Consider the following 20,537-nt stretch of genomic DNA (forward strand, 5'->3'; position numbering starts at 1 on the left):
ATTATTAATTAAGCATTAGGGATTCAATGAGTCGCTTAATAATAATAATCAAAGATTGTGGAGCCGTGAGAATAGAGAGAGGGTGTGGGAACAAGAAAGCATATAACAACAACAAAAGAATTTAAAATAAAAAGAAAAAAAAAGTACTGAAACTGAAACCACCTCTTTTCTCTTTTGTATTCCTTCTTTTCGCCGACTGTCTTCTTCTTCTTCTCTCTCTGTGTTCCCCAAGAGGTGAAGCTTTTTTCAGCTTATCGTATCTTCAATGGAATCTCTCTAGATTAATTATTTACTTATTAATTAATTTCACGTCATAGTCTCTCCAATTTTGTCTGATTAGAGCCTAGGGTTTATTTTTATTGTTGCATGAATTGTGGTTCTCTCGCTCTTGTTTTGGCGTTGCTGGACTATATGATGAATTCTGTTTTGTTGTTTTTTTATTTTAATTTTAATTTTTGTTTATTATTTATGGTTTAGCTGTGGATTCCATTAATTTTGCTGTTTGAATTGTTCCCACTCATGTTCTCGATCAGTACGCGTAAAGTTTAGCATGTCTAGGGTATAAATTGAGTGACTTTGCTTTGTTCATGTTTGGCAAAGAATGATTTTTTTTTTTTTTTTTTTTGCCCCTTGATGTCAAATAACAGGAAATAATGCACCAACTGCTGCTTTGTGTTGGGTGGATAACAGAATAAAGTGCAGGGAATGGGAGGCTGTTGTTGTTCTTCCAGGAAACCTCATCTGCATGGAACGCCTGTTTACTACTATGTTAGTAACATCATCATTCTTATTATGCTCTTGTTTCATTCTGTTTGAGTTGTAACAAGCTATGTTGCTTAGTTGAGTTGTGTTGTGCTGTCTGGCTTGGATTTGATATGGGATCAGGGGAAGGCTATCTGCCTCACCTAAGAATTTTTTTTTTCTTTTTTTCTTTTTTGAATGGTTGTGATTGGATATATGAGGTTTGGTCCAAAGCAGAATGAGAGATTTGACTGAGTGACAAGTAGTCAATTGTGCCTTATGTAATGAGTTCATGTGAAAAATTTGGGTTGGTGTTTTGTTTTCTTGATATCAAGGGCTTAATTGGAAAGATTTATGATCTGGCCAGTCGGAAAACACTGCTGGAAGTTATGTATCAAGGCATACAAACTTTACCCCCTTTTCTGCCCTGTTGGACATGCCGGCCTTTGCGACAAGTGATGTTAGCTAGATGGAAATATGTTAATAGTTTAATATTGTCTAAACAGGCCTGGGTGATTTTTTTTTTTTTAAGAAAAATAATCTTTATAGAATGCTTTTTTTGGCAGTGTCCACCAGCTCTGGAAGAGCGGGAGTCGTTAACATCTCACAATGGCACAGCCTCTACATTCACAAGAGGACTCCTGGTTGATTTCCATCTGGAAGCATCTACACCTGACACTTTCCGGGCCCCACCCTTACCTTTGCCATACGATGTTGTTTTTGGTTGCCCACCCTCAACAGACTCAGAATCCGTTGGAGAAACTGTCAGTGGTGGTAGTTTTGAAACATTAGCTACGTGTGAAGTTGTTGAGGATGCAGACTGCAAAACTCAAGCTAGTTCTTTGATTGCTTCACCAAGGAAGTCTGAAGTTTCGCAATTGAATGTATTTGCAGCATCCGAAGAGGAGGACACTTGTCCCATTTGCCTTGAAGGTGTGGTTTACTAGTGTTTCACGTGCTTTAATTCTATTATCTACTCAATGACAATTTGCTGGTGAATGGCAGTAAAGTCCAGCAGCTGATAATTAATGCTTAAAATTATGGGTTCTTCCGCCTGCAGAGTATGATACAGAGAATCCAAAACTTATCACAAAATGTGAACATCATTTCCACCTATCTTGCATTTTGGAGTGGAATGAAAGAAGTGAATCCTGCCCCATATGTGATCAGGTTTGCCTCTTGCAATTACTTGTATGTGCAATATCTAGGTGTTTTTTCAATTCTATTGTTTAATTGCCATATATTTAAGAGCCTGGTTCATTCGTTTTCTCTTTACTCCGTAAAATAATACACATTCTGCATCATTTTACAGGAATCTTTAATCTGAGAAGTTAGAATTTTTGGAAAGAAGAAAATGATTGAATTACTGAGATACATGTACTTTCAAATGTAATAACTTTTGAGCTAATTAGATGTGTATTGTTGATGCTTGTAGATTGCTTGAACCTGAGCTTTTAATTTTTGAGGATTCAATTGAATTTGTAGGTTTGTGTTGGTATGTTGTGCACAGCATGTTCTCATGAACTAATGAAAGTTTGTTAATCTTTATTTTCTCAGGAAATGATATTTGATCATACCTTTAATTAGTAGCAAGTCTACTTAAAGATGGGAGTTTCTTTGCTATCTGAAATGAATGCTTGCTGGTTTAGTAGATTGCAGATGCATGTCAGTTTTGTTCCACGGAAGATAAACAGATGGTGTTGACAGATCCATTTTGATTTAGGTTCTAATTATTTTGAAGGATGCAGTGTTTCGATATGTTATTGTTGCCATGGATCACTCCAAAGTGCAAGGGACGAAGTTTTGATACAGCATGCTGGCTTTTTATCGAACCCTTTGAATTGTTGGTGGTGTAGCTGCTGTTTTGCCTGAGAAAATCATACACAACCATATGCTAAGTATGAAAATTTGAAAACATAGTTTTGCCTTGTATTGTGTTGATAAAATATGTCTTGTACAGTTTTTGTATTTTGAACCCTTTTTAATGACGTTGTTTGCTGCATAATCGTGGCTTTTGTTTTTTTTTTTTTTTTAATGAGTTTTTGTAATCTTCACAAACGGGGTCTTTTGAGTTTGGAAATTTTTTTTTTTTTTTGAATCACTAATATTATATTATCCAAATAAAAGTCTACTCATATTTACATAAGACATTTACTGAACTACCTAGATCAAGTTGTATTATAACATAGCTTAGAGTTGTATTATGATACGCAAAGTCTCTTTCGAAGAGGCTCGAAGAGACTATTTGTTGTCTATGTGTTTATGACAATATTTAATAAATTTCGGGTACACAAGCCATAGAAATTATGAGCCCAAACTAATATAGAAAACCAAAGAAAATAAACTCTCATAGCCAATTACAGAAACCTAATTTTATAATTTAATTGATGTAAATTGTGTGCTCATAATTGATAATCTTAGAATTGATAGGTATAATTGCTGTGGAGCGTCAATAATAAATCTCTATAATTAGAAACCACAATGCTAATTCTTTTTTTTTTTTTTTTAATGTGTTATCACATTCATTTCCCTTAAATTCTTTTAGGTATAGTTGAATATTATTCACGGATTAGTAGAAAATAAAAATTGATTTTTTTTTTTTATTCAATCTATTGCCCAGTAGATTCTTTTCTTACGTACAGGGTATACTCTAAGTAATCAAATCACTTACATTACTGTTTAGATTGAAATTCAGTGAAATTGGTACCGAGTTCGTTAATGCTGTTCGACAATCACTCAATTACTGAACGCAAGTCCACTGTCGTTGGTGTCAAAAATTTGGCTTCGACTAGGACTTTTGACACCCTTCAAAATTACTCAGAAAACCATTTTTTATTGAAATTATAAAAATGATCAAAGATAGCTTAATTCATTTCTTATTTTAAATGAAAATTCAATCAATGCTTAAATAATTTATTCTCTTAACAAATTTTTTACATCACCCCATTTCACTATATTTCTGTATTTTAAATTTTAATTGAAAATTTTTTTTTTGACAAAATTATAAGAGCTTAGAGTTATGGAGATAGCAATGATATAATGAGAATAAATTTTTTTAAGATTTTAGAATCTGTATATATTTTATAAATAAAAACTTAAAGAAATAGATAATATCTATTTTTGGTTGTGTTATTGATGAGAAGATGATTTTTTTTAATATTTTAATTTTTATTTTATAAAATGAGATATTTCAGGAAAAAAAAAAATCAAAATGGATGTTATAAGGATTTTAGTAGCGCGTAAAAAAAAACTCCATTTTCACACGCTGCGTGTTAAAAGTTCCACCCTTTGGTTTAATATCGAAGCACGCCACTGGCAGGCCGAACCAAGTCCAACATAGTAGCTATCAAGTAACATGCCAATTTATTCCCAATTCTTATACACCTTAATTAATTTAAGTTAATAACTCAAGATTTTTGTCAAAATTTTAAATAAAACATTAGCTACGTGTGAAGATTTTGAGGATGCAGACTGCAAAACTCAAGCTAGTTCTTTGATTGCTTCACCAAGGAAGTCTGAAGTTTCACAATTAAATGTGTTAGCAGCATCAGAAGAGGAGGACACTTGTCCCATTTGTCTTGAAGGTGTGGTTTATTTAGTTTTTTATGTTCTTTAATTCTATTATCTACTCTATGCCAATTTGCAGGTGAATGGGCAGTGAAGTCAAGGAATAGACAGTGAAGTCGAGCAGCTCATAATTAATGCTTAAAATTATGGGTTCTTCCGCTTGCAGAGTATGATACAGAGAATCCGAAACTTATCACAAAATGTGAACATCATTTCCACCTATCTTGCATTTTGGAGTGGAATGAAAGAAGTGAATCCTGCCCCATATTTGATCAGGTTTGCTTCTTGCAATTACTTGTATGTGCAATAACTAGGTGTTTTTTTTTTCAATTCTCTTGTTTAATTGCCTTATAATTAAGAGCCTGTTCCTTCCGTTTCTCTTTTCTCCATAAAATCATGCACATTCTGCATCATTTTACAGTAATCTTTCATCTGAGAAGTTAGAATTTTTAGAAGGAAGAGAATTATTGAATTACTGAGATACATGTACTTTCAAATGTAATAACTTTTGAGCTAATTAGATGTGTATTTTTGAGGATTCAATTGAATATGTAGGTTTCTGTTGGTGTGTTGTGCACAGCATGTTCTTATGAACTAATGAAAGTTTTTTAATCTTTATTTTCTCAGGAAATGATATTTGATCATACCTTTAATTAGTAGCAAGTCTACTTAAAGATGGGAGTTTCTTTGCTATTTGAAATGAATGCTTGCTGGTTTAGTAGATTGCAGATGCATGCCAGTTTTGTTCCATGGAAGATCAACACAGATGGTGTTGACAGATCCATTTTGATTTAGGTTCTAATTATTTTGAAGGATGCAGTGTTTTCATTATGTTATTGTTGCCACGGATCACTCCAAAGTGCAAGGGACGAAGTTTTGATACGGCATGCTGGCTTTTTATCGAACCCTTTGAATTGTTGGTGGTGTAGCTGCTGTTTTGCCTGAGAAAATCATACACAACCATATGCTAAGTATTGTGTTGATAAAATATGTTTTGTACAGTTTTTTTTATTTTAAACCCTTTTTAATGTCGTTGTTTGCTGCATATTCTTGGTTTTTGTTTTTTTTTTTTAATGAGTTTTTGTAATCTTCACAAACGGGGTCTTTGAGTTTGGAAATTTTATTCTTTGTTTTTTTTTTTGAATCACTGGTATTGTATTATTCAATTAGAAGTCTACTCATATTTATACGAGACTTCTATTGTGCTATTTAAATCAAGGTCTATACTCTATTGTGACATAACTTAGATTTTTACCTTTACAAATATTGAAGGGATAGTTATTTCACCTACAAATTAGTGCGAGATGTATTTACCTCTACTTTATTTTTAAGGGTAGTTACCCTGACTGCATATGATTTGATAAATTTTAAAAAGGTGATGTATTTTTAAAAATACTCAGGCGAGAACAGTAACGTAATTATAAAATAACATTTTTGTCCCTAATAATTAATTATAAAATAACATTTCTACCCCTATAATAAGCCACAAAATGATATTTCTATCCCTGCAATTAGTTACAAAATATGTTTTTACCCTTAATTAATTATTTTTATTTTTTAAATAGAAAAAATATATATAAAAAAATTACATCTAAGTGTAATTAACAAGTTTTTTTTGTTAAATCAAAGTCAAACTTTGCGATTAACTTTAATAAGAAAATTTTGTTTGACACAACAATAAAAGTTTTTTAAAAAAATTGTATGATTTGAAAAAAGGAAAAGCCCGTTGATTAGACTTATAATTTTTTATTTAAAAAAAATAAGTGAGTAGGGATAAAAACATCATTTTGTAACTAATTGTAGGGATGAAAATATCATTTTGTAACTATCATAGGGGTAGAAATGTCATTTAAAATAAATTGTAGGGGCAAAATGTTATTTTGTAATCAAGTTCCTGTTCTCATTAAAATTAATGGCAAAGGTAATGAATTATCACTGACTCTCGAATATTCTTGAAAAATATGTCACTTTTTTAAAATTTGTCAAAACGTGTATCTCATAAGGATAATTAACCCTTATTTTTTATTAAGAGAGGAATGTAAAGTCTATTCAAAGAGACTATATGTGTTTATGACAATATTTAATCAATTTTAGGTGTATAAGCCATAGAAATAATGAGCTCAAACCAATACAGAAAACTATAGAAAATAAACTCTCAAGCCATATTACTTAAACCTAATTTTCTAATTTAATTGATGTAAATTGTGTGCTCATTTTTTATAGTGTTAGAATTGATAGGTGCAATTGCCGTGGAGTGTCAATCTTTATTATTAGAAACCACAATCCTAACTCTACGTTTTTTTGTTTTAATGTGTTATCATATTCATTTTCCTTAAATTCTTTTAAGTATTGTTGAATATTACTCACGGATTAGTAGAAAATCAAAATTGATTTTTTTTATTCAACATTCTAAGCAATCAAATCGCTTGCAGTATTGTATTGATACCGAGTTGGTTAATGATGCCCGACAACCATAAATTTAAGTAGTTATCTATTCCAATTCTAAAAAAGTAAATGCACCGTAAATTTAAGTTCGGGTCTCTGTTTTGAGCTTGAATGTTGGGGACTTCGGGTGCAAGTTTTGGTTTCAACCTCAATCTCTCACTCTTTCAATTCTGAATGCTTGGCACCATGTGTCAATTCATAACAATTGTTGTAGAGTTAAGATTATGTAAAGGGTTAATTTCGAATTATTTCTCTTTTAAATTGACTATATTTAAATCACAATTCACATCTCTTGTTTTTGAAAATCTCAATTTAACCTCCATTTTTGTTAAGAAGAGAAAAAAAAATCATTACCCACTCCTATTTTCCCTTATTTTTTTGACTAAATATAAGGATAATCTAAGGTTTTAAAAAATAAAGGAGGGAATGAAAATAGTTAAGAGGATGGAAATCTAAAATTCACCCCAGTTAAAATAACAATGATAATTACCATTATAGTTAAAATAACATCACAATTATAACTATAATTGTAACTATAATGGTAATTGAAATAGTTTTTATAATTGTAAGTGTAATAGGGCCGAACGTCCATAGTCAAAATTAATAAAGAGAGGACAAAAATGAAAAAAAAAAATTACAGATTGTTGCAGCATAAAAAATGAAGAAGAGGGTTTTTGTTTGGAAGAGAATAAGGGGGATGTAAACGTAAATTTATTTAATGGTGTACGCCCATAGCTAATTTTTTTTTTACCCAGTCACCGACATATTTATCCAAACAATCTAAACCATCGATTGAAAGCAGCATCGGACGGTTCTCGTTTGTTGTCTCCACGTTAGAATTGTCTCCAACGTGGCTGCGAATCCCTACAAAGAAACCGTTGATTGACAAGGAAGTATTGTAAAAAAGAAAACAGTTACAGAGAAAAATTTGTAAAAAATAAAAAAAAAACCGAAATGCCTACATTATCGCTCCAATTAAACAATCACTTAAAAATCAACGTGCATAATGAACGGGGTAGCCGCAACTGCCGCAAAAGCGCAAACCCTTCCTTAAAATTGTACAATGAAGAAGTTGCTTTCAAGCTCAAAACGCAATTCACTTAGAGTGCCAGTATCAACTCGGCGTCAGATAAAATCATTTGCAGTGTTTCAATAAAGACACACCGCGAGAAGATCTGAAACTCTGGTAAAATATTCAATCATTTTTCATTGTATCATTATTTTTTTAATTTTCTATTTTAATACAAAAACTATACTACAAGGGCTCTAGAAATCCTATAGATAAAATTTAAATATACTAAAAGTAAACATCCACATGTATACTTAACGAACACTAACACGTATACAGAATAAGATATTTAAATTAGAATCATAAAAATTTTGATTATAATTATTAAAATTTTACCTAAATAATATAACAATAGCCATCATTGTGCCATCATTTTAAATAATTTATTTTTCAATAGTATCATTCATATTCTTTTCCAAATTTAATTAATTTGGTATTGATATAGCTATGCTTAATAAATTATTAATTATTTTCATATAACTACAAATTCGCATAAGGCCTCAAATATCTTTAAGCCGCCCCTAAGTAGTAGGGTGGGGTGTTTGGCCATTTGTGAACAACATTTACTGTAGATGAAAAAATTTGAACAAACTTCTGCTAGAGTTAGCTATTGGTGGTTGGGGTTGCGCTAATTCATGAAACTCTATTTATTGTTTTTGAGTAATATGTTGGTATTATAACTTTTTCCCCTATACTCGACTTTGGTTGTGTTATTATGTAAAAGTCATGAGAGAGGAACCAAACGTAAATAGATAATTTTTTTAGGTTATTTTTGACTTTTTACACTTTCACGAGGTATATATATGTAATCGGGTATAGATTTGGTATTTAAGCACAAATCAAATAGGGCATATTTAAATATAAAAAAAACTTGCTTCTATTGGCCTGATTTGTGAGAAAAGAAACATATATCTATTTAGATGCCCATATGAGAAATATGAGAAGGAAAAAAATTTGGATACTTGTCCAATGAGTTACAAAATTATGTGCTTGGTGGCTCCATAAAAATAGTTGAAATTAAAATTTGATAGGAAAGCCTTTAATGGGAATTGTGCGACAGAGGAAAGAACTTTTTTTCTTAGCATTTTTGTTTTTTTTTTTTTGACTCAAGAGTCTATGGATCCTAATTCTTATTTCCTATATGAATTGCAGACAACTTTGTTTAGTTCTCTTACTTGTATTCTCATTAACTAAAAGGGTATGAATTTGATTGAGAAGTGTTCGTCTCTATGAAAAAATAATAATAATAAAAGCAAAATAAGCTGCTCAATTATTATAATAAATGGTGTGCAAAATTCTGTTTGTTCTAGTGCATCTGTGCATAGCTTGTCAAAAAAATGCTGTTTGTTTAGCTGGGTGAATAACCCTCACTAGGTTACTACTTTACTTTCTTTGTAATAGGTCGCACATTAGAATTTCCTTGTTGAAAATAAACTACTAGTTACCAAATTGAAAAGTAGTACCAATCATCGCTGCATACACTATTAGCTTACCAGTTTCATTGTTGGGTTTGCTGGTTATATTATTGTTGCAAAGTATGTTTTGATATTACTTAATTTGTAGAGAAGAAAAAGGTAGCTTAGAGTTCCTTAAATGCTAAGTTAAAGTTAAGTACGTTTATCAATTAGCCTTGAATTTACAAACTTCAAATTGTTTAAAAAAAAAAAGAGCTTACAAACTTGAAACCTCTATTTTCAATGATTAAATTCCATGAGTGCTTTTTGTTTGTTTATGAAAGGGTGATGTCTCATCACGGTTTTGTTGCTGCAAGTGCATTATTTTCTTTGTAGTAAAGTGAATCTTTGATGTATTTATTAAGTTTAATGGAGCAATCCTAGTTAATTTTGATGATTTATATATGCATTTAATTTCATTTTTAATAATTCATGTGCAGGAATTTATGGATTCTTGGCTTTGCTTGGACTTATGTTTTGCGCAATTTCATTTGGGATCAATCTACTTTTAATAATTCATCTCCGCTGTTGGCACTCCGTCTCTGCTACCATCTCTGCTCGCTGGTACCAGTCTTCAATTTTTCGATTTGAGTCAATTGTGAGTGTGGTTCTTTTAGTTTATTTTAGATCCAAATCATATTAGACAAATAGGATGATTGTTTCTTGAGCTCTGCATTTGTATCTTATTTTAGGACTATTAGAGAAAGGAATGATTTGCTATTGGGAGAATTGTGTGGGATATACCCCATTTCCTTCAAAATACCTAATATATACCTAAAATTATAACACTCTTAAATTTCACACATATATACTCTAAAAAAGTAGAGAAAGTACAAAAATAACCACAATTAAATCCTCATAAAACTAAACACAACTCCTCGAAGTCGGATAAATAGTCGATAATACTAGACTTCAATCAAACCATACACAATTAGTAATTCAGCATAAATTCTCGACTTTTTCATGTTAGTCGGGTAAATAGTAAAGAATACTCAACTTCAATTGAAATAAAAAATTATCTGAATTTTTTTTAATTTTTTCAAATAAGTCGAGTAAAGAGTTGAGAATACCCGAAATTTCATTTGGAAAAGTTCGTTGTTTTGCGCAATTTCATTTGGGATCAATCTACTTTGAGGATAAACACTTGTAGTTCAGAGTTAACATTGTTGTAATTAGAGCTTGTTTTCATAAAATAAGTGTAACTTGAAAGTACATTGTACACTATTGAATTTGATTTATCTCCAGTAAGTGTTAATGTATGATGTCTATCATGTAATTTTTTTATAATTATTTTATTTAATTTATAATTATTTTTTTATAATTATAAATAATTATAATTAAGTTACATATTATAATTATTTATAATATGTAACTTAATTATACAGTAAAAACAATGATAATGTAAATTTTTTTCTATTAATGCTAATACTAAAACTTTATCATTATGTGATCTATTATAATTATTTTGTTTAAATTATTTATAGGGTATGTATATGTATTAATTAAATAATTATTTTTTTACTATGACTTAAATGTTTAGTAAAAAATGTTTTTTAAAATAGTACTACCGAACACATATTTTCTGTTTTTATCTTTTTCACTTGTGTCTACTGAACACATATTATTATTTTAAGTTTTAAAATACAGAATACATAAAATAATACCTGACGCATATTTAAATTTGAAACATAACAACTGTAAAATATTATTCTCATTTTCATTTTTATTTTCAGGAAATATTAATTCAGAAACAATACCAAACGGGCCAAATGAACTTGGAAGTACATACGTGGTGGTAAGATTAAATTTAAAAATTTAAATAGCTTCTGTTTTGCCAGTGCCGGCAGTGCAAATTAATCTTCCATACATGCTTTAACTGAAAATTGTTCTTGATTCAGGTGACAATTTTGGTGGTTGCTGGACGTAAAGGTGACAATATATTTTGGCAGCAAGACCACCACTGACAGCAAGAAAGACTTGAGAAGGACCTTGGAGCATCTTCAGTACATATCTGACAATGCGAATTAAGAAACATGTAAATATTTATAGTCTTCTATCACAAGCTTAGGCCTTACCGTCTAGTTCATTAACTAATTGTGGTAATTAATCTAATATGCTTCAATTGATATTAGAATATGCATGTTCGGTATTTTTATTAATTCCATGCAGGCGATTAGTGTTTTTTTTTTTTTTGTTCGAATGGAGATACGGCCGCAGAGAAATGTAAAACAAAGATCAAAAGTTCAAAACCTATGTAAAGAGCTGAATCTTTCATCCGGGGGGGGGGGGGGGGGGGAGCAACAGTTGAGCAATGCAGAAGTGAACTCAAAGAAGAAAGAAGAACAGCAAGAAAGGAAGAAGAGCACAAAGACAAAAAAGAACAAGAAAAAGCATAAAACGAAGAGCACAAAGATTAAGCGAGAGACGAAGAAGCAACAGTCATCATTCAAGACAAATCCAAGACAATAAACTGTAAAGCAATCTTCACAATTTTAAGTCATTGCAGTTCTTCTTCAATCCGCATAAATTAAACAATGTCAAAACCAATAGTATATATGTTTCTTGCTCAAATCTGCCCACACTTAACACAGAATATGGTCGCAACTTGCTGTTATAGGCATATATAACTTCTTTAGTAGCCCTTTTTTTGTTCTTTTTTCCGAATTTGAACGTTAAGACTCACAGAAGGCGAATTATCCAATATTTATACAGTGTTTAAATATTTTGGGCCTGTGAACGTTGCTCGTTCACATTCGAGCATTTCCAATAAACAAAAAGACGCATTGTGTCCGTAAACCATAATGCTGACAACTCGCACAACTGTAAAGTTCTATCAACAAGAAATAAGCTTTCCCCATTTTTCAATTTAATATATCATACCTTTATGGGAAGACTGAAGAAACGGCGAAGAGTCAAAGGATAGGTTGAGTAGATTGACCTTTTAGGCCATAGGCCAATGAGAAATAGACACGAGTTACCAAACATCGTGGCTCGCAGACGTTACAATCTCACATAATCCAAGAAGCCAACTACGCGCGCGGTGTATCTTTTGGGTTGTTGTTCTTAATATAATTAAATAACACTTCAAATTCTAAAATTAATTTTTCATCTCCTTTAATAATTTTTTTTCAATAGGATCTCATTTAATAATCTTTTTGTTGAAAAGAGAGGACCCCGTGAGTGGACTTCGCACATTTGTCTGCCACAAAACAAACTCTCTGCCTGTACTACTTTCATCATCCTTCCCTCTTTTCTTCTGCTTTTACCTATTTACCCTCGACTCATTTTTTTTGCCTAATTTCTCTTCAGTCCTGGCAAGTCCGACTAATGTGGATCACGAAGTGAGTTTAGTGAGAGGATTTAAAATAAAATTTGGAAGTTTCTTTTTATAAAAGCTTGTAAACTTGGTTCAATTCATTAAAATAAAAATTTAAAAATTACATGTAAAAATCTTATCAAGAAAATGCTGAAAATTCATTTTTTTTAAAAATAAGTAAATTAATTTAAATTCAAAAAATAATTCTAAAATTATGGTTAATATACAAAATTAAATATGAAAAAAAAAACCCTAATATCTTTCAAATTGGCATGTAAATATTTTAATAATGGTAAGGTTATTTTTATTTAAAATTTTGAAGACTTGTGTTATACGTACATACTTTGAGTAAAAAAAAAAAATATAGATCACAACCCTATAATTAATTTCTTTTTAATAATAACTAACGGCAAATCCGATTAATTTAGGACAAAATCAAAGGGAAAGATTTGTTAACAAGCTACTTAAATTATTGACATTATAGTTTGAAGTTAGAAGGCCAATTTTGTAATTACAGTTTTAATTCCCGAAAACTTTGGTCTTTTAAAGTTGCGTCCGTGAACGGCAGCTTTTGCACGGTATCTATAAAATTCAACCGTCTCCGTCCTTCTCTCTCTCTCTCTCTCTCTCTCTCTCTCTCTCTTTCTATGCAGAATCAAGTATTGACTACTGCATACAAAAGTGAGTGAGTGCTTTCATCATCACACATCCTAAGATTCCATGTCACTTTGCGGGAAAAAATTTCACTTTCTTGCTAACCAAACAAGAAACTGAATGCCTTTTTCTTCGAATAAAAAAAAAATCTGAAAAAAAATTGAATGAAATTAATGTCACGACGCACCTCCATATCATCACCTTCTTCTTCTTTCATGTCCGCGACATTTCTTGTTCTCTTTCTTCTTCTTATTACAGCCGTTCTTGTTACCCGAGTTGAATCAAAAGTTCAAATTAATCCAAGTTTTGAACTTGCTGTTTCGAAAAAGGAGGCAGCAGCAGCTGAACTGAGAAGAAGCAACACGAGATTGGAGGAAAAGGGCAGAGTTATTATCAAAGGAAACTCAACAATTATAAGCCAAAATCAGACATTCAGGCTGGGGTTCTTTGCAACAAATGGGGAGTCCAGCTGGTACCTGGGGATTTGGTACGCTTCAATTCCTACGCCTACTTATGTTTGGGTTGCTAATCGTGAAAAATCTGTCGCTGATGTAACACAATCCACATTACTAATCACTGAAAAGGGTAAACTAGCTATTAAAGATTCACAAAACTCCATCATTTGGCAAAGTACAAACACTGAGAAAGCAACTGATATGTATCTTTTAGAGACTGGTAATTTAGTTTTGCTATCATCAGCGGGTTCACTTGTGTGGCAAAGCTTTGATCACCCAACCGACACGTGGCTTCCTGGTATGAATATCTCAGTTGGTGGATCTATAACTTCTTGGAAAAGTTTATTTGATCCATCTCCTGGTTTTTACTCACTCAGGCTGAGTCCGACAGGGTATAATCAGATTGAGCTTGTGTATAACGGTACTATTGTCTATTGGTCTACTGGGAACTGGACTGGTAATGCATTTGTTAATGTTCCTGAAATGACGATCCCTTATATATACAAGTTCCATTTCTTGAATCCGTATACGTCCAAGGCATCGTTTGGGTACACTGAAAAGCCCCTGGATAACGGGCAAAAGCCACCATTGTCAAGGTTTCACGTCGATCCAAGTGGGCAGCTTAAGCAATATACTTGGTCGCAGCAGACTGACTATTGGAACATGTTTTGGTCACAGCCTGAGGATATTTGTAGAGTTCATGGCCTATGTGGTAATTTTGGTTTTTGTAAGAGCTCTTTGTTAAGGCCTTGTATGTGTTTTGATGGGTTTAGGCCTGTTGATTGTTATGGTTGGAATTCTGGTGATTACTCTGGTGGGTGCAGCCGTGAAAGTAAGGTTTTGTGTGATCAGAGTGACTGGTTTGAGGAGGTTGGTGTTGTGGAGTTTATTGGAGCCGTTACCGAGTCATTTTCAGCTGGTAGGAGCATTTGTGAGAGGTCTTGTTTAGCTAATTGCTCTTGCATTGGGTTGTACCATGATGTGAGGACTAATTTGTGCAAGAATTTATATGGGGAACTCTTAAATTTGAGGAATTTGACCTCCGATAGCACGAATGAAGACATTTTGTATGTTAGGGCACCAAGGGGAGGAACAGAGAGGAAAAATATATCAACATTAATGGTTTTGGTTGCTGGCATTGTTGGTTCGATTGCAGCTTTGGTATTAGCAGCAGTGATGCTAATGATTTTGCGTAAGAAAAGAAAGAAGAGGAAGGATGTGGATGAAGAGGATGTTTTTCCAGTGCTGAATTTGAAGGTTTTTTCTTACAAAGAACTTCATACAGTGACAAGGGGTTTCTCAGAGAAACTTGGGCACGGTGGATTTGGGGCAGTTTTTCAAGGAGAGTTATCAGATTCCACTCTTGTTGCAGTAAAACGCCTTGAAAGGCCCGGCAGTGGAGAGAGAGAATTCAGGGCAGAAGTATGCACAATTGGGAACATTCAACATGTCAATCTGGTGAGACTTAGAGGTTTTTGCTCAGAAAATTCTCACAGACTTTTGGTCTATGATTATATGCCTAATGGTGCTTTGAGTCTGTATTTACGCAAAGATGGTCTTAATCTCAACTGGGATGTCAGATTTCGGATAGCTGTTGGTACAGCTAGGGGCATTGCATACTTACATGAGGAATGCAGAGATTGCATTATCCATTGTGATATCAAACCAGAAAACATTCTTTTGGATAGTGATTACACGGCCAAGGTATCAGATTTTGGACTAGCCAAGCTGATTGGTCGAGACTTTAGTCGAGTGTTGGCCACAATGAGGGGCACATGGGGCTATGTAGCCCCAGAATGGATATCCGGATTGGCAATTACCACAAAGGCTGACGTGTATAGCTATGGAATGACATTGTTAGAGTTAATTGGTGGCCGCAGAAATGTGGAAGCACCAGCTTCTGGACGCAATGCAAATATCGGTGGTGGAGGTGAGCATGGGGACAAGTGGTTTTTTCCTCCATGGGCAGCACGACAAATAATTGAGGGCAATGTGGCGGCAGTCGTGGATGATAGGCTTGGTGGTGCATATAAGGTTGAGGAGGCAGAGCGAGTTGCGTTGGTGGCAATTTGGTGCATTCAAGATAATGAGGAAATGAGGCCAACAATGGGAACGGTTGTGAAGATGTTGGAGGGAGTATTGGAGGTGACAGCACCTCCACCACCTAGACTGATTCAAGCACTTGTTTCTGGGGAGTCTTATCATGGGGTTAGGAAGGATTCCAGCAATGGTGTAGGCACTGGTGGTGACGGTTCTGGTGATATTGGAGAATCAAGGGGTGGTTCACACTCATCTTTTGGTAATGTCTCTTCCCCAATGAATGAGAATGCGAATGTTTCGATTGAAAAGTTTGCTGAAGAGACGGAGAAAGATAATTCCAGCTCAAGTCAGTAGTGTTTTTTAGGATGTTTTTCCCCAGGTTGAAACTTCACTAGAAATAGATCTGTTGTAGATTATCACGATGTAAACAGATTGACACTTATTTTGAAGTTTTACCTCTTTGGAACTTAAAATGGTTCCCAATTCTATGAGATTCAAAGGCTCAATCTTACGTGCATATTAATTTATGAGTGTATATGTTATATCCCTTTTATCTTTTAATTCTAATTTAGACCTGTTAAGTTTTATAAGACAGATAATTATTTTGTGGGTATGTGCATACTAATTAAAATCAGAATCATAAAATAGTATAATCACTGATCGCGAATGGCCCACATGGGCAACATCAATCAAAGCACTTAAGGTCCACGGCTCCAAATTCATGTGTGAAGCTTAAGTTGTGGTAGTGATTGCACGCCCATTATTACATCGACTTTTTGTGAAGTATTTAGTATTCAATCAAGAAGGTCAGATTATCGACATTCAACTTTTTATTTAGTCGTTTAAGTTCATGATAGGGTTGGGATCGCGGACGCACTTCATAATCAAAATTTGACATTCCCCCATGATATGCCCCAGCCCCATCATCTCACCCACAAGCGCGTTCATGCTGCTGCTTCCTAACCTTTGTTCATCTAATCTTTTTCAACAACTCAATATAATGACAACCCATTGTCGGTCCATTTTATTTGAATTATAACGTGCTGTGATGTTAAATACATGCCATTTAACTAACCAATCCGTCTTTGGCCTTTATATTTCAGCCATCAATTAGGAATAACAACGTCTGCGGTCCTTTTTAACTTTTTTATAACTTTCAAGTGAGGACAGAGTTTAGGGAGCGCAATAGGGTGGGTTCTTAATGGAGTTTATTCATTTTTGTTGATAGGTTCCTAATATTTATGAAAATAACAGAAATACCCTTTCGTGTTTAGCTACGTACTATCTTTCCAACATTGTGAGCCGAGGTTAACTTAGGTAGGGATCTACTTAATATAAATGGACTAACTCTATCCTCATTTGAGAAAATTTAAGGCATTATTTCTAACTTCTAAGGAAGCAGGCTTCGAAACTGATATCATCAAATCACAATCTTGATATTTTCTTTTCTGAATCCCAAAGATAAACAACACGACAGTACGGTATTTGTAAATTGTGTAACACGAGACCCAGTCAACTTACCGTCCCTCGGCCCGTTTCAAACAGATGTGTTTCAACGGACACCCTCAATCATAGCTAGACATATAAATGGCCAATTACTTCTTCCACACACAAAAACTTTTCATGTAGAAATAAAAGAAAAATAGACTTACTAAAAAGGAAAAAAAAAAATCTTGTTGATTCAATCTGTATTCTTAAAACTTCAAAGATCAAACGTTAATTAAAAAAGGCTGCAATAAAACAACTGCAAAAAAGGTGCCATAAGAAAACTGCAAAAATTGCGACCCATTCAGAAACTGAGGCACTTACGGCAGGGGATGAACGTTCATCCTCTGCCCCAGAATCTCCAACATCAAAAAGCAAGCCAGTATTGATCGATGGCGTCTCCATTTTCGAGACTGCTGAATTGCATCATGCTCCCACCACATTAATTGAGTCCCGTGAAGAAGATTATCCTGCAATACAAAATTTCCGCGATGCAACGTACATATGCTGTGTTGAGTCTAGCAAGGTGTGGGGCATTGCAGGTCCTATTGCCTTCAACATCTTGTGCAATTATGGGATTAATTCATTTACCAATATCTTTGTTGGTCATATTGGAGATATTGAGCTATCTGCAGTCGCAATTTCGCTCTCTGTAATCGCAAACTTCTCATTTGGCTTCTTGGTTAGCTTCCCTTCATCTTTTTTTAATCCTTTGAATACTTTCAATATCCGCCAGTTTCAGGCTCTTTTTCTTTCACATTTTTATCTACAGGTTTTGAAACAAGAAATTAAATAATGTATAAATTGGTAATGCACAAATTCCTCTTCAACGTGATGGATGTCACAAAGATTTAAAGGATGTCTGCCGAGCAATTATTTAATATATGCTTACTATCTGAAAATGAGCCATTAATCCTGGCATGTTTGACAAAATTGCAGCTTGGCATGGCTAGTGCACTTGAGACTCTATGCGGACAGGCATTTGGAGCTGGGCAAGTAGAATTACTCGGCGTGTATATGCAACGCTCAATTTTAATCCTCTTTGTTACCTGCATATTCTTGTTACCACTTTACATATTCGCAACGCCAATATTGAAGCTCCTTGGCCAGAGAGATGATATTGCAGAATTTGCTGGGACATTTGCTATCCAAGTGATTCCTCAAATGTTTTCACTAGCCTTTAATTTCCCATCACAAAAGTTCTTACAGGCTCAAAGTAAGGTTGGTGTTCTAGCTTGGATTGGTCTCGCAGCTTTTGTCGTACACATTGGGATGCTTTATTTCTTCATTCATATGCTCAATTGGGGTACGGCTGGTGCTGCCGCAGCTTATAACATCTCAGCTTTGGGAATATCTATTGGTCAGATGATTTATGTGGTTCGTTATTGCAAAGATGGCTGGAAGGGATTATCTTGGTTGGCCTTTAAGGATATATGGGGCTTTGTCAGATTGTCTATAGCTTCAGCTATTATGCTTTGCTTGGAGATTTGGTATTTTATGACCATTATTGTTCTCACAGGACATCTTGAGGATCCGGTTATAGCGGTTGGTTCCCTTTCCATATGGTGAGAGCATTATTACTTTGTATAAGTGAAGCTTGAGGTTCAATTCTGACGATCTTGTAAGTTCAATTTTGTTTGATATTCCTGTTTCAGCATGAACATCAATGGCTGGGAAGGCATGTTATTTCTTGGAATCAATGCAGCTATTAGGTAACAAAGTTTTACTATTTCCTTCCGTGGGGATATTTCAGTATTGGTTATGGTCAATGAGGAAATAATGCTATCTCTGCTTGCTTCAGCGTACGAGTGTCTAATGAGCTAGGATCATCACATCCCAGAGCTGCAAAATACTCGGTCATTATAACAACCACTCAGTCACTCTTTATAGGGATATTTTGTGCAATTGTTATCTTGGTAACGAAAGATGACTTTTCAATTATATTCACAGACAGTGAAGAGATGAGAAAAGCCGTGGCTGACTTAGCCTCCCTTCTTGGCATAACCATGTTGCTAAACAGTGTTCAGCCAGTCATATCTGGTGAGATTTTAACAGAAGAAAATGCGCAAAACTAATAGTGTCACAAGAAGGCAGCCATCCTGAAATAACTATTTTATGATCATTGCAGGAGTTGCTGTAGGAGGAGGTTGGCAAGCCTTGGTTGCTTATATAAACTTGTTCTGTTATTATGTTGTTGGCCTACCTTTTGGGTTTCTTCTTGGTTACAAGTTGAAGTTTGGAGTGCAGGTAAAGATTTTAATCCACTTATCCCCATTTCATCGCTTAGATTTGATCTCCAGTCTAGTAGTTTGCATTGCAAGAACAATGACATTTCATTCTTGTCGCAGGGAATTTGGATTGGAATGATTTGTGGGACTTTACTGCAGACATTAATCCTTTTGTACATAGTTTATAAAACAAATTGGAACAAGGAGGTACGTACTAGCAGCATATTACTATTAGAATATTTATTATAAATTCATGGTCTTTCCTCTTATTATTTTTCAACTTTATTTTATTTTACCACGGAAATCAAATTTTCCAGGTTGAACAAGCATCCGAACGGATGCGGAAGTGGGGAGCTGGGCAAGACAGAAGATCTGACTCTGATACAACATAACACTTGCTCATCTAGAAAAATTTTGACTTGAAAGCAAATTAAATGTGTATTAGTTAGTTCACTCTTGAAGCTACCTAGAAGTACTGAACCCGATAGTGAGGAATTCAATCGGAATATATATTGTTTAATTTGCTTATCTTAATCACATTCTTGTCTTGTCGAGAATTGACGATAACATGTTCCTGGGAGGACATGCAAGCAACAACCATTTTAAAAAATGGGTCTATTTTTAACACAAAGGGCAATAACATGGTCATTGGCTCAAACTCGGATAAATGTAACCTATGATTTCCCTTGTTTTGACTTATGTGTTTGATTGTTTTGCGCCAAAAAAAGGAAAAATAAAAACTTCACCATCACCACTCACCAACCAATGATATCTATTTTATAATCGTCAAAGATTTCAGCAGCTTGCTGCCCATGTCCAGTTTTTCCAGTTAAAATGAATCCACAAGGCTAAAATGTCGTTCGTCCGTTCGTGATTCTCAGCTTTAAAGGATGTTTCTCTGTTATACGCGCTTACTGGCATATACTTGCTTCCCAGCCCTCCCTTGTCAACACAGGTGATGGGCCCTCATACTTTTCCTTTTTAAACGTTACATACAAAATATCACATTCTTGTTAACTTATTTACCAATTAAGTGCACAACAATATAACAAGAGAAAGAGAGAGAGTAAATAAGAGGCACAA

At 33.9% G+C, this 20,537-nt stretch overlaps 3 protein-coding genes across 4 annotated transcripts; all 3 read left to right on the forward strand.

Moving 5' to 3' along the window:
* Positions 1-75: 75 nt before the first annotated feature.
* On the forward strand, positions 76-2,746 carry LOC18047556 (probable E3 ubiquitin-protein ligase RHB1A). 2 transcript variants are annotated; one of them, XM_024188472.1, is made up of 5 exons: positions 76-234; positions 648-768; positions 1,308-1,674; positions 1,802-1,911; positions 2,054-2,221. In XM_024188472.1, the coding sequence occupies exons 2-5, from the start codon at positions 706-708 to the stop codon at positions 2,066-2,068; spliced, it is 555 nt and encodes a 184-aa protein (XP_024044240.1). In that variant the 5' UTR covers positions 76-234; positions 648-705; the 3' UTR covers positions 2,069-2,221. The 2 variants fall into 2 exon arrangements, with proteins under 2 accessions (XP_024044240.1, XP_006444997.1); XM_006444934.2 differs by lacking the exon at positions 2,054-2,221 and adding an exon at positions 2,299-2,746 and having other exon boundaries at positions 77-234.
* Positions 2,747-13,215: 10,469 nt separating this feature from the next.
* On the forward strand, positions 13,216-16,253 carry LOC112100369 (G-type lectin S-receptor-like serine/threonine-protein kinase SD2-2). Its single transcript, XM_024189696.1, has one exon. The coding sequence runs from the start codon at positions 13,411-13,413 to the stop codon at positions 16,093-16,095; it is 2,685 nt and encodes an 894-aa protein (XP_024045464.1). The 5' UTR covers positions 13,216-13,410; the 3' UTR covers positions 16,096-16,253.
* Positions 16,254-17,467: 1,214 nt separating this feature from the next.
* On the forward strand, positions 17,468-20,014 carry LOC18047557 (protein DETOXIFICATION 34; the record flags this gene model as incomplete). Its single annotated transcript, XM_024187598.1, has 7 exons — positions 17,468-17,908; positions 18,166-18,791; positions 18,882-18,938; positions 19,028-19,266; positions 19,355-19,473; positions 19,575-19,661; positions 19,772-20,014. Coding segments are annotated over 7 exons (1,644 nt in total), but the record flags the coding sequence as incomplete, so codon positions are not given.
* Positions 20,015-20,537: the final 523 nt, after the last annotated feature.

Source organism: Citrus clementina, unplaced genomic scaffold (assembly GCF_000493195.1).
Source record: "Citrus clementina cultivar Clemenules unplaced genomic scaffold, Citrus_clementina_v1.0 scaffold_3, whole genome shotgun sequence".
Classification (NCBI taxonomy): domain Eukaryota; kingdom Viridiplantae; phylum Streptophyta; class Magnoliopsida; order Sapindales; family Rutaceae; genus Citrus; species Citrus x clementina.